Source organism: Telmatherina bonti (assembly GCF_933228915.1).
Source record: "Telmatherina bonti genome assembly, chromosome: 14".
Classification (NCBI taxonomy): domain Eukaryota; kingdom Metazoa; phylum Chordata; class Actinopteri; order Atheriniformes; family Telmatherinidae; genus Telmatherina; species Telmatherina bonti.
Genome location: NC_136612.1, coordinates 34,089,852 through 34,103,581, shown reverse-complemented (window position 1 = coordinate 34,103,581; position 13,730 = coordinate 34,089,852). Strand labels below are relative to the sequence as shown.

Below are 13,730 nucleotides of genomic sequence, written 5' to 3'. Positions count from 1 at the left end.
TCAACTCAGACATTTTAAAAGATTCAATCATTTTGGTATGTCATGGTATTTAATGTGAATTTTCGGGGGAATTTTCTGATCTGTGGTACATTTTGGGGTAAGCCCAATTTTGAGTCAAAAGAAAAAGGAAGGAGGAGGATATGAAATGGTGGGCGGAGCCTAATGAGGTTCCATTGAGCAGAAGAGGTGCGTGGCCCACTAAGATTTAATTTAATTTCATGTCAGCTATATTTATATGGCAATAAACAGCAAAGTAATCTCAAAGCCCTTTTACAAAGTCCACTTCAGGTCTAATAATTGCAGTCCAAATTAAGTTAACATTAATTCGTTATCCAAACCGCTTAGTCTGATTAAGGGTTGCGGGGAAGCTGGAGCCTATCCCAGCAGTCCTTGGGTGATAGGTGGGGTACACCTGGACAGGTTACCAGTCCATCATTAGCAGGGCTAAATTAAAACATCTATATTGTTATTAGTTAAGTTATACTGATACTTAACTGTGTTCATATGAATAATAACTGTTGCACTGAGGAAACGATATCACATTTTTTTATTAAATCCTCCAACATTAGCTGCATGAGCAGAAGGTGTTGAGAGAAAAAAAACCTCCCTTTTAAAGACAAATTACATCACGTTCTTATTCCATAGACCCATTTATGCTGGACGCAGAAGACTGACATGCAGACAGACGGAGAGTTTTGTCCATCACCTGTGTTGGTTGCGCACGTAATTTTGACTGTTTTTCAGGGGGCTTAGCTGTCCGTCACCTGATGCTGAAACAAAGCAATACCGCCTGAAATCACAGGGACAGTGTGGAATTGTATAGCTGACTCAAACCAGAGAAGAAGAAGAGGAACAGGAAGAAAAAAACGCTGAAACCGAAAAATAAAAAGCACCAGAATAAGAGGCAGAAGTTGAGAACAGCCCAAAGTTTTGTTTTTTCTTATATTTTTTTCTGGCGTTTTCAGACGGTTGTAAACGACTTTATATCGACATATTACAGCCAATATAAGAGCGAAGAAGTGACCTCTGAACTCACTAGTGAACGAACCGACCTCACAACCATGGCAACATGAAAGACATGAAAGCATCAGGCAATGATTTGAAACGGTCTATATTTATGTACGTAAAGGAGCAGAAATGATCCCTAAAATGCTGAGTTTCTGACCCATTTCATGGCACGGTGATATCTGTTATGTGCGTTTCTGGAGCCGTTGCTGCCCAGCAGCATCCTGAAAAACCACATTTTTCTTCCAGGACACTGCGTGATGTTGCAGCAGAGTTTGGCTTTATACACTGGATCTCATAAGCAACACACTGGAGGCTATAACACACACTGGCCAATTCATAAAAGAAATCCTAGAAGACATTATCAGAAGCCACCTCAGTAGAGTGTTTAAACTTTTTAGTGATACTTTAGAGAATATTTTAAACTTAGGTGATTTCAACACCAGTTTTTTTTATTGTAATATTTAGGTTTTGTGCCGTTTCAGGGGTGATGGAAACGCGTTACTAGACCTGACATCATTTTAAGTAACGATGGTGGGTAAATGCAGATAGAAGAGGGCATTAAACTATTTTTTAAATGACTAAATAGAAAAATATAACCACTGTTCTCGATAGCAAACAACAGCAAAGTGCAGAGTTTGACAAGGATTTAGAAAGAGAAATGAGGGAGAAGGGCTTCGCCACAACTTTATAAAATATCTGCTCCAGGATGCAAAATGTTTTGTACCTCCATCCTCCTCACCATGGAGTCTCACGGGATCAGATTTTACCTGAATTACCGCAAACACTATTCAATAAAAACACCTGCAAACTGCAATTTTTGTTAAAATATTACAGATTTTGATATTGTTTTGTGAAATATTATATTAATGCAGGTACCAAAAAGCTTTAATGTTGCTGGAACATGAGCTTGTTCCTCCAGAAAAGAACCTAAAACCAAAAAAGTTTGGATTTTTTGTGAATGTTTTTTGGGGGTAATTCTACAAAATCCTTTTCTTTCGTCCCTCAAACTCACTTCCAAAAATGTTTCCATCTAACAAATAAACGGTGTAATGTGCATATCCAAGCATGTTGTCCTGCTTTTTGTGGAGAACAGGTGATGTAAACACAGAACACAGAAAACCTCGCTGCTCCCATCTGTTACACTGACATGTTGACTTTTTCGCTGCAGCTGCATGTCGGCAATAGAAACGTTTGGATGATTTGTGGAGTGTCATTTGGTAACAGAAGTCAGGAACAAAGAGCAGCTGCTTTAAACTCTGACAGAGCGATTATGAAGATCAATCTCTGTCTCATTTGCACTTTTCCATTGTGGCTTTGTTTATGCGAGCAGCTCCATGGTTTAAAAGGGATTCCTCAGGTTGAGCTGAAGGCTAACAGCCATGGCAGCTCTGAGGACTCTTGTTTTTCTGGCTTTATCTGGTGAGTTATCACATGAATCTATGATGCTTACGTATAATACGATGCAGGAAGTTAAAGACTGAACTCTCCTCTGCAGGTGTTTGCAGCTGTCAGACGTCAGACTGCTCTTACCACGGTCTGCTGGCTTACCTAAACCTGACAGCCTCAAATAAGGTTTTAGAAATCATGCGACCAGTAAAGAACTGGACCCAGGCCACTTTAATCCAGATGGACATGTTTGTGTACGGCATTTTGGATGTGGTAAGTTTCTCTCTGGTCATTTGTGAAGATGGTTGAGACTTCTCAGAGGGATTCAGACCATCTCTGGTATTATGGATGTGAAAGTGTTCAGGTGGGAGCTCCTTGCTAAGCTGTCGATCCACCTTCAGTTCTTTAATGCAAAGACCTGAAGAAGGACCTGAGAGTTGCTTCTATTTATCCATCTGCTGTTCCCCAAGTTCATCTGAAATGGTCTCCATGGAAACATGGCTGTCAAGAAGAAAAGACTGAGGTCACGTGACACAAGAACTGGACTGAAGATCAGTAGAAACGAGTCTGATGGAGGGGTGGATCGTACAGTTCGTCTGGACAGAGAAGAAAACAAAAGGCAGAAACAGCCAAAGAAGAGTTTTATAAAGTCCTTCAAGGATCCTGGAGAACTCTTCCTGAAGACCACTGAAAGGAGAAAAGTGCTGAAGATAAAGCTGCTCAGACCAGATATCCCCTCCCACACTTTCAACCTGGTTTTCCTCAAACATTTCCACTTCTATTTGAATATTTAGATAAATATCTGTATCTATTTGTTGTTGTCCTGGCAGTATATGATGGGTTGATCAAGACATTTTCACTCAGATGCAGCTTTAAGTCTGAATGGCTTTCTTTTACATTTTTAATTCATTTTAATGCTTCATTTCCACAGCAGTGGACACCAACTTAAAGGCTGTTTTCTAGTATATAAATGGGTGAGGATTGTATATTTGCATATTTTTATTGAATAGATAAAAAAAACAAAACCAAATAAAAAGCCAAATATTACAAATAAGGAAAGGCATCACTGTACATGGATATAGGAGAAAAATACATGTAACAGAAGTGGTGCTGCAGAAGTGGGTTCAATATAAACAGTATCTTGATGTTCAGTAAATTCATGTTTAAAAGGACATATTTAATCACTTTGCTTTTTATTACCTATAGAATGAAAAGTTTCAAACTGTCACAAGTCACACCTGGACGGAAACGGTAGGACTCTCAATGCTCACTGCTAAAATATAATCATGTTAAGCTTCCGTTGCGTTATGCATGAACCTCTGCAGCATATTTAACTGGACATCTGCACGTCCTTTTCCTCTGCTCAGCACTGGACCAATGAGTTCCTGACCTGGAATCCTTCGGACTTCTGTGGGATAGACAGTGTGACCATTCCCACATCGATGGTCTGGCTCCCAGATGTAATCATTGAAGAAGAGTATGTATGCAACTGATTTTATTTACTTCTGGTGCTGCAGAATCCACGCTATCAGTTATAAAACTGTTTCTTTCTATGTTACCTAAAAAGGCAGGAAGTAATAAGGTGGACAAAGTGTCATTAGCAGTGTTAGCAGTGTGATGATTACATTTACTGTTAAACTGTTAACACATTTTCATGGTGACGTCCGTTTCAGTTGTTAAGTCAGTTCATCCACTAGGGGGCAGTGCTGAGTTCAGAGTTCACTTTTGCACTCTAATAGCAGTTGTTAGCAGTAAAGCACTCCTGTAAAGTTGTATAAAACCATTTAAAAACACTAGAAGAAGAAGAAATATAAGACAACCACAAAGTATTGTGCTGTTCTTAACTGGGCGCTTTTTATTTGGCAGTTTCTGCATCATCTTCTTCCTGTCCCTTGTCTTTTTCTATTGTTCATTCCTTTTGTTACTTGTGTGTAAGCTGTACAACTCAACACTGCCCTGTGACTTTCAGTGGCACTGCTTCGTTTTCTTCTTCAAGTGATGGTTAGCTCAGCGCTTTAATAAATTACACGTGTAACCGATACAGATGACGGATGAAACTCTCCGTCTGTCTGTGTATCAGTCTTCTGTGTTGAACATAAATGCACCTTAAGTGTGCTAAACACAAACATTGTGAATCAAGAAAGTGCACAACACACCAGTTCATTGCATTTCATGAACTCACCAGCTGTTTCCAGTCTGGACTGGTCCACAGAAAATGTACATAACTGACCAGCATCTCATCGTGTTATTCCATATTCCTCCTCTGGATGTCCACCGCAGTTGTTAATCCTCTTCCAGATGTGTTTCTGGTTAGAACATCTACTTCTACCAAATGACAAACCCAGATCAATACCCTGGTGACAATGCATTGTCCAGTTTATCTGTTTCATAACACTTTATGGAGATGTTGTTACAGTGGCTGGAGGGAGGTGGACCCAAATGCAGGAGTCGGGGCACCAGTCTACAGAACTCAGGTTTATTCCCAGGGCAGAGCAACAAAATGACAACTAACAGAATGACAATGAACCCACAAACACAACTGAAACCGAGGGGTATAAATACACAGAAAAACCAAACAAGAAACAGGTGAAGCAAATTAACTAAGTGAACGCAGGTGAACTCAATGACCAGGAAATCAATAAAGCTAAACAAACAAACAAGGGAACCAAACAGGAAATACTACCAAAATAAAACAGGAACCCAGAACCAAGGAAAAAGCAAACCACCACATCATAACAGTACCACATCATAACAGTACCCCCCCCTCAAGGGCCAGCCACCGGATGGCCCCAAAAACGTCCAGAGTCCCGAGACGGGCGGGAGGAGGGGGCCCGGAGGAGGGACCAGGGGAAAAAACAAAGTCCAGGGGCACAGGGCCGGGGAAAGAGTCCAAAGGGCCTAGCTCTGGAGGGCGGCCGGGAGGCCGAGACGACGAAGGCAGGCCCGGCTCTGGATCCCCCACGTTGGACACTGGAGACGGGGGAGAAGGAGCGACCTCCTCGCCGCACACTGGAGACGGGGGAGAAGGAGCGACCTCCTCGCCGCACACTGGAGACGGGGGAGAAGGAGCGACCTCCTCGCCGCACACTGGAGACGGGGGAGAAGGAGCGACCTCCTCGCCGCACACTGGAGACGGGGGAGAAGGAGCGACCTCCTCGCCGCACACTGGAGACGGGGGAGAAGGAGCGACCTCCTCGCCGCACACTGGAGACGGGGGAGAAGGAGCGACCTCCTCGCCGCACACTGGAGACGGGGGAGAAGGAGCGACCTCCTCGCCGGACACTGGGGAGAAGGAGCGACCTCCTCGCCGGACACTGGGGAGAAGGAGCGACCTCCTCGCCGGACACTGGGGAGAAGGAGCGACCTCCTCGCCGGACACTGGGGAGAAGGAGCGACCTCCTCGCCGGACACTGGGGAGAAGGAGCGACCTCCTCGCCGGACACTGGGGAGAAGGAGCGACCTCCTCGCCGGACACTGGAGACGGAGGAGAAGGAGCGACCTCCTCGCCGGACACTGGAGACGGAGGAGAAGGAGCGACCTCCTCGCCGGACACTGGAGACGGAGGAGAAGGAGCGACCTCCTCGCCGGACACTGGAGACGGAGGAGAAGGAGCGACCTCCTCGCCGGACACTGGAGACGGAGGAGAAGGAGCGACCTCCTCGCCGGACACTGGAGACGGAGGAGAAGGAGCGACCTCCTCGCCGGACACTGGAGACGGAGGAGAAGGAGCGACCTCCTCGCCGGACACTGGAGACGGAGGAGAAGGAGCGACCTCCTCCTCGGACACCGGGGCTGGCGCTGGGGCCGGTGGAGGAGCGTCCCAACCTGGGACCCCCTCGGGAACTCGGGACAGAGGAGGAGCGTCCCAACCTGGGACCCCCTCGGGAACTCGGGACAGAGGAGGAGCGTCCCAACCTGGGACCCCCTCGGGAACTCGGGACAGAGGGGGAGCGTCCCAACCTGGGACCCCCTCGGGAACTCGGGACAGAGGGGGAGCGTCCCAACCTGGGACCCCCTCGGGAACTCGGGACAGAGGGGGAGCGTCCCGTCCTGGGACCCCCTCGGGAACATGGAGCAAGGGAGGAGCGTCCCGTCCTGGGACCCCCTCGGGAACATGGAGCAAGGGAGGAGCGTCCCGTCCTGGGACCCCCTCGGGAACATGGAGCAAGGGAGGAGCGTCCCGACCCGGGACCCCCTCGGGAACATGGAGCAAGGGAGGAGCGTCCCGACCCGGGACCCCCTCGGGAACATGGAGCAAGGGAGGAGCGTCCCGACCCGGGACCCCCTCGGGAACATGGAGCAGGGGAGGAGCGTCCCGTCCTGGGACCCCCTCGGGAACATGGAGCAAGGAAGGTGGACGAGCTCTGGGCGCTGGCGTTGGAGCCTGCAGCGCCGGACGGGCTCTGGGCGCCGGCGTTGGAGCCTGCAGCGCCGGACGGGCTCTGGGCGCCGGCGTGGGAGCCTGCAGCGCCGGACGGGCTCTGGGCGCCGGCGTGGGAGCCTGCAGCGCCGGACGGGCTCTGGGCGCCGGCGTGGGAGCCTGCAGCGCCGGACGGGCTCTGGGCGCCGGCGTGGGAGCCTGCAGCGCCGGACGGGCTCTGGGCGCCGGCGTGGGAGCCTGCAGCGCCGGACGGGCTCTGGGCGCCGGCGTGGGAGCCTGCAGCGCCGGACGGGCTCTGGGCGCCGGCGTGGGAGCCTGCAGCGCCGGAGACGTGGACCTGGGCGCCGGCGTGGGAGCCTGCAGCGCCGGAGACGTGGACCTGGGCGCTGGCGTGGGAGCCTGCAGCGCCGGAGACGTGGACCCGGGCGCTGGCGTGGGAGCCTGCAGCGCCGGACGGGTTCCGGGCGCCGGCGTGGGAGCCCGCAGCGCCGGAGACGTGGGTCTGGGCTGGGACGCGGGCGGCGTAGACCGTGGACCAGGCGGGGATACTGGATACGTGGACCGTGGAGCTGGTGGCTTGATAGCCAATCTGGTTCCCCAGAACCGCGACTGGACCTCAGTGTCGACTGGTTCCGGTTCTTCGTCCAGCCCCAGCAGCATTCCCACCAGTTCGTCACTCGTCATGCTCACTGGGGGTTTTTGCTTACGGCGCCTGGAGTGTCTCTTTCGTCGCGAGGTCCAGAGAGGGTCTGGGTCCAGAGGCTCGTAGGTCGGGAGGTGTTTGGCTGCCTCCCGACGAAGAAATTCAAAGAGAGTGATCATCTCCGCTGGGTCCTCGTTTGGTGGGTTCATTCTGTTACAGTGGCTGGAGGGAGGTGGACCCAAATGCAGGAGTCGGGGCGCCAGTCTACAGAACTCAGGTTTATTCCCAGGGCAGAGCAACAAAATGACAACTAACAGAATGACAATGAACCCACAAACACAACTGAAACCGAGGGGTATAAATACACAGAAAAACCAAACAAGAAACAGGTGAAGCAAATTAACTAAGTGAACGCAGGTGAACTCAATGACCAGGAAATCAATAAAGCTAAACAAACAAACAAGGGAACCAAACAGGAAATACTACCAAAATAAAACAGGAACCCAGAACCAAGGAAAAAGCAAACCACCACATCATAACAGTACCACATCATAACAGATGTTGCCTTTTTATGGCTTTTTGGAAAGGAAAAATCTTTTTTTTCTGTTGCACGGCCCCAACTTGCCTCACATTTGATTAAAAAATATTTTGATTTACAGAGATCATGACCACTCAATAACTGCAAAACAAAGCCCACATCATCATCTTCCCACCACCGTGCTTAATAGTTGCCATGGGGATTTTGTCCTGATGTGCTTGGTTGTTTTTTGTTTTGTTTTTTTTGTTTTTTTTGTGTGTGTGTGCGTGTGTGTGTGTGCGTGTGTGTGTGTGTGTGTGTGTGCGTGTGTGTGTGTATTTTGACCAAACATCTCCACTTTGGTCTAGACTGTCTAAAGCAGCAGTTGTCAAACTAGGGCCTGTGAAATCATTTCAGGGGGTATATAGCCAACATTTATCAATTAAATTGGAAATCTTTACCAGGGTTGACAACATTAAAACTGTCATTGCAGATATAAATCAGTAAAAAGGAGCACCTTCATTTTTTTTAACACATTAACACAAACAACAAAAACAGTATTTGCACGAAGAGGGTATTCAAGGAAAATAGGTTGTGAAACACTGCTGTGGAGGGTAAAAAGGGGGGCAACAGCATTGTGCCTGGAGGCGCACCAGTGCGGCAGATCAGTGATAAGGACCTGTAGCGGTACTCACAGCCTCAATCCATCTTATTTCTGAAGATTCTGGCAGTTTTCAAGTCTTACATGATGGAGATGTCTGCAGGATGACCCATTTCATGTCGCACATAATTGTTCAGTCTTGTTGCTCGTGGCCTGGAGAGTCTGAGATGTAGTTTTTGGGTTTTCTGCTTGTTTCCCTTCATGCCTTTAATGAAATATTATCCAGCTTAGATGTCCTTCATGTCACTACTCTGTTCCTCTCAGTTGCTCTGACAGTGGGAGTGTTAAGAAGGATCCAGTGGTCCTCTTGGAATCAAATGGCACGTCACGATCAACTGTACGCCAGCGCCTGACCTATACCTGCCAACTCAACCTCACCTTATTCCCCTTTGATACGCAACAATGCAACATCACCTTTAGATCCATGAGCTCTGACGGTAAATAACAGCTGGCTAAAACAAGCCTGTCCTCGTGTTTTTATCATGTAATATACCCTTATCTAACACTTGTCAACTTTTTATTAACTAGTGGGATCCATCAAACTAGGACCAGTCAAGAATGGCACAACCCTCACAAGAATCTCTGAGTGGTTCATGATCACTCAAGGAGAGTGGAGACTGGTGAAAATGGAAACTTTTGTTGAGGAAATTGTCAATGACAGGAGATGTTGGAGCAAACTCGTGTTCACTGTAGGTACTTGTTATTGAGAAAAGTTCTGTCTGTTTTCCAAGTCTGCTGGTTTCTACTCTGACTCATTGCAGGTCACACTGGAAAGGAAGCCCATGCTTTATGTCATCATTTTGATTGTGCCGCTCTTCTACTTACTGGTCCTGGATTTGGCTTCCTTCTTCATCCACGAGGACGGAGGTGAAAAACTGGGCTTCAAAGTGACAATTCTCTTGTCCATCTCTGTCTTACTGCTGATTCTTAAGGACATTTTGCCCTCCACTGAAGAAAACCTGCCAATTATTGGTAAGCAGTCACGATTCAAATTTTTACTATTGTAAAGCTGAACGTTAACGTAGTAGATTCACTGACTAGCAATGTCTCTGTACCTTTTCTGCAGCCGAGTACTGCCTTGCAGTCTTCACCTTGGTGTGGCTGAGTGTCCTGGAAGCCATGCTGATAAGCTTCTTAAGAGCTCTTGACGGTTGTTGTAAAAAGGCTCCAAGCTCAGTAGATACCCAACTAGAATTTCAGCTGGAGGACAATTGCAATAAAGGTATCTTTTTTGTCTTTTATGGGAAAAACATAAATGTATTAATGTAAAGATATTGGAATGAATTAAGTTTTTATCACTTTAATAATTTTTTTTTTTTTTATTAATAATTGATTTCTAAATACAAGTAAGATCAATCGAAAGTAAAAAGGAGCTTAAAAGTTCCATTAAACTGCATTTTAACCTTCTCATTTATGTATTTATTTATTTATTTGTGCATGCATGACTTTCTCTGTACTGAACCAAATTTCTTAGTTCAAGACTCCCAAAAAGGGGCGGGGCTAGAGGGGTGACCATAGTGGCACTGGCTGGACAGCCCAGTTGCCACCTGTGGTGACACTGGTTATCCACGCAGGTCTGGAAAGGCTTTTCTGTCCTGCTCTATGAGTGATCTGTCAAACATCTGAGATTGACAAGTTAGTTGAAATGGACAGAAACATCTTTGTAGTCCTGCACAGATCACTAGCATCACTGCACCAGTTTAATCTTACAAGTCAAATTTATTTAAATACTTTAAAGTGGTTTCACAGACTTGTGTGTTAGAAGAACACATCATTTCCTTCTTAGTTTACCCATCTACACTAAGAATGTATACAATACTACCCCCCAGTTAAAGTCTGGCCATCCATGTATGAAAGTTTAGATCCATCACTGCTCCCACTGGAGCAAAGCTGGATTTTCTTGAATTTCACCATAAGATGTTGTTGGATCTCACACTGGATCATTTTCTTCTTCATTTCCCCCCAGAGCCTCCTGTGCCTGAGGAAAATGGCGAGTTTAAACCAGAGACAATATGCTTTCAACCAGCTCAACCTAGTGACTGCGACCTTCTGAAGCGTATCCTTGAAGAAGTGAAAGCAGCTCGACAGGAAGTTGGAAGTCAGAAGAAGAAGGAGACAGAGCCTGGATGCTACAGAAAACTGGCTAAAATCATTGACCATGTGTTCTTTGCCTGTTATTTTATAACTGTCGTAATGTTTGTGGTGTCATTGTTTATCAGCTGGATTTAAAACCAGTCTTCACATATAATCTTGTTCTTTTTCTTTATACATGGAGTTTAATTATGTTTGTCATAATATCTGAAATGTCTCCTGCATATTAGAGGTGCACAATTCTGCAAGATATGGGCATTAAGTGTTAATGCAAATAGATTAACATGTGAATTTAATGCAAAAGCATTTTTCCACATGCACAATAAAGTTATTACTCTTACCAAATTTGGCATTATCTTGGTATGAGAGACTAATTTTGGACATGTAGTTATTCATTCATTCATTAATTTTCTGAACCCATCCATCCATCCATCCATTTTCTAAACCGCTTAATCCAATTCAGGGTCGCGGGGAAGCTGGAGCCTATCCCAGCTGGCTTTGGGCGACAGGCAGGGTACACCCTGGACAGCTCGCCAGTCCATCGCAGGGCCACACAGAGAGACGAACAACCACTCACGCTCACACTCACTCCTAGGGGCAATTTAGAGTGGCCAATTAACCTATCATGCATGTCTTTGGACGGTGGGAGGAAGCCGGAGTACCCGGAGAGAACCCACGCATACACGAGGAGAACATGCAAACTCCACACAGAAAGGCCACTGACCAAACATATTCATGATAGTTTTCAAGCCTTGGCTTGATGACGAGTATTGACATTTATGCCAACATTAGTATCAGCATTATTACTGGATCAATCTACTAGTCATTATCACTTTTTAATATAGACAACCACATACATTTTAATCTTCTTTAATATTTTAGTCTAATATGAACTTGACCTACTGTTTAAATATACAAATTATTTTTCACTTTGCTATTAACAATCAGTAATGATAGCACAGAAGTTGTTTATATAGATTTTAACATGCAAATGGTTGTAAGTACTGTTACTATGTTTCATGAGTCAGAATAAATCTTTGGAACAATTATATATACTGTTATTTGGCTACATTTTTGTCACTTTTCTTGTTGAGAAAGGAAATATGGATTAGCTCGTATAGCAACTTCTTATTAGCATAAATAGTAATAGACACTGGATGGGCAAAAGCAAAGTTAAATATTTAACCACTAAAAAACAAAACAAAACAACAAAAATCATGAAAAATATACAATTATAATATTTTGTGTTATCTTTATTCTTTTTTTCAATTCAACTTGAAGGTACAGTGTGTAAGAAATACTGACATCTAGTGGTGAAGTTAGGAATTAGTTCAAATGCCAAATACAGTTGTTAATGTACGGTGGCCATTCATGGCCAAAGTTCTTCTTACTATAAAGACATCTTCATGTGTGGGAGATCCAGTGGCTTCAGATGCATTTTGAAAATCTATTTTTTTATTTGATGGATCCTGAACTGTTACTTTGATAATTAAAAATAAAAAAAGACAACTTCACCAGATGTGGCATTCTGCTAATTTCCATCTGCAGTCCTTAAAGCAATATTTGGTGTGTGATTTTTGTTAAGTTTATTTGTTCACTGGAAATAGTTACATATGTTCACTGTAAATTTAAACGGTTAAATATTTTATGCACTGTAAATTAAATGTGTGAAATTGTTAATTGCAAATAATATGTTTTTATTTTTTTCTAACATTTTAGCAGCAGTATATAAATAGAACCGTACAATAACAAACAATTGATATAGTTAGTGTATGTGCATAATTCTACATCAATTCTACATCATTGTTGATACTGGTAATAAATAACTTAATTTACAAAAATTGAGGCGCCACTTGGGAGCTGAATAGCGAGCCGAGCCAAAAGAGCCGGCTCACTTCAAAGAGCCTTTAATTTCTGGTACTTTTTCATCGATACTGATATCGATATACTTCTTGCCACTTAAAGGAAAATCCCAATATTAAATAGCCCTTGTGTTTCTTTTCTTCCTTGGAAGAAAGGCTTTTCAAACAGTAGAAAAGAGATAAAATGAATAATTTTAGAATGATAAAATAAATAAACTATAGAATAATGCATTATTTACATTTATTAAACTGAAAAATAGTAATATTACAAATAAAATATCACAGAAAGTTCAATAGCCTGCATTAAATCAGTAAATGATTAAAACAAAACCTCATCTCTAACTGCTTTGTCATAACATCCTGACATCTGATAGGCTGCCATGATCATGTGACACAAAAGGAATTCACAGTTTCTGGAATTCATGTGTTATTTTATTTCCTAATACTCCAGGAAGTTAAAAAAACAAAACAAAACATGTTTTGTACCAGTAGTGGTATAGTGTTCATAAAAAAAAAGCATGGAAGCTGAAATTTTGAGACTCATATCAACATATGGACTCCAGAGTATCTATATGCCCATCCCTAGTTAAATAACATATAGCATGCTGCTGTCTTTTTTTCTCCATATTCATCACTGTTTCTCTTCATAATTCATCCTTTTGTACAGTATTGATCGTAATAAGGACCTTGAAACAGAAGCCTCTGACAGCACAGATACCTCCTACGTATTGCAGCTCTGATTATTGAAGCCGGGGTTAAAAACATTCATCACAAGACCACAGCTTATTTAATTTAAATGCCAAATATCAGCATATATTCAATGATTGCTGTGGTTTTTCCACGTCCACCTTCTGTCTCACTGACGTGTTGACTTTTGTGCCGCAGCTGCAGCTCAACAATAGAGATGTGCAGGTGACAGGTGTTGTTAGCATTTACCAGCTGAACACATGAACAAAGAGCATCGTCTTTGCACATCTTTAATTCAAGAGATCAATTGATTTCTCATTTGCACTTTTGTGTTGTTGGGATTGTGCAAACAGTTCTATGGTTTAAAAGGGATGACCCAGCTAGAGCTGAAGCCAAACAACCATGGCAGCTCTCAGGACTCTGGCTTTTCTTGCTGTTTTTGGTAAGTTTCTAAACAATCTCAACTTTTTAGAGATGTTTTAGAAAGGTTGCAG

At 44.3% G+C, this 13,730-nt stretch overlaps 1 protein-coding gene across 1 annotated transcript; it reads left to right on the top strand.

Moving 5' to 3' along the window:
* Nucleotides 1-2,387: 2,387 nt before the first annotated feature.
* LOC306765657 (5-hydroxytryptamine receptor 3A-like) lies at nucleotides 2,388-13,500 on the top strand (the record flags this gene model as incomplete). Its single annotated transcript, XM_079253141.1, has 10 exons — nucleotides 2,388-2,427; nucleotides 2,504-2,667; nucleotides 3,601-3,645; nucleotides 3,762-3,871; nucleotides 8,861-9,033; nucleotides 9,125-9,285; nucleotides 9,358-9,568; nucleotides 9,663-9,746; nucleotides 10,563-10,756; nucleotides 13,435-13,500. The coding sequence occupies 10 exons, from the start codon at nucleotides 2,388-2,390 to the stop codon at nucleotides 13,498-13,500; spliced, it is 1,248 nt and encodes a 415-aa protein (XP_079109267.1).
* Nucleotides 13,501-13,730: the final 230 nt, after the last annotated feature.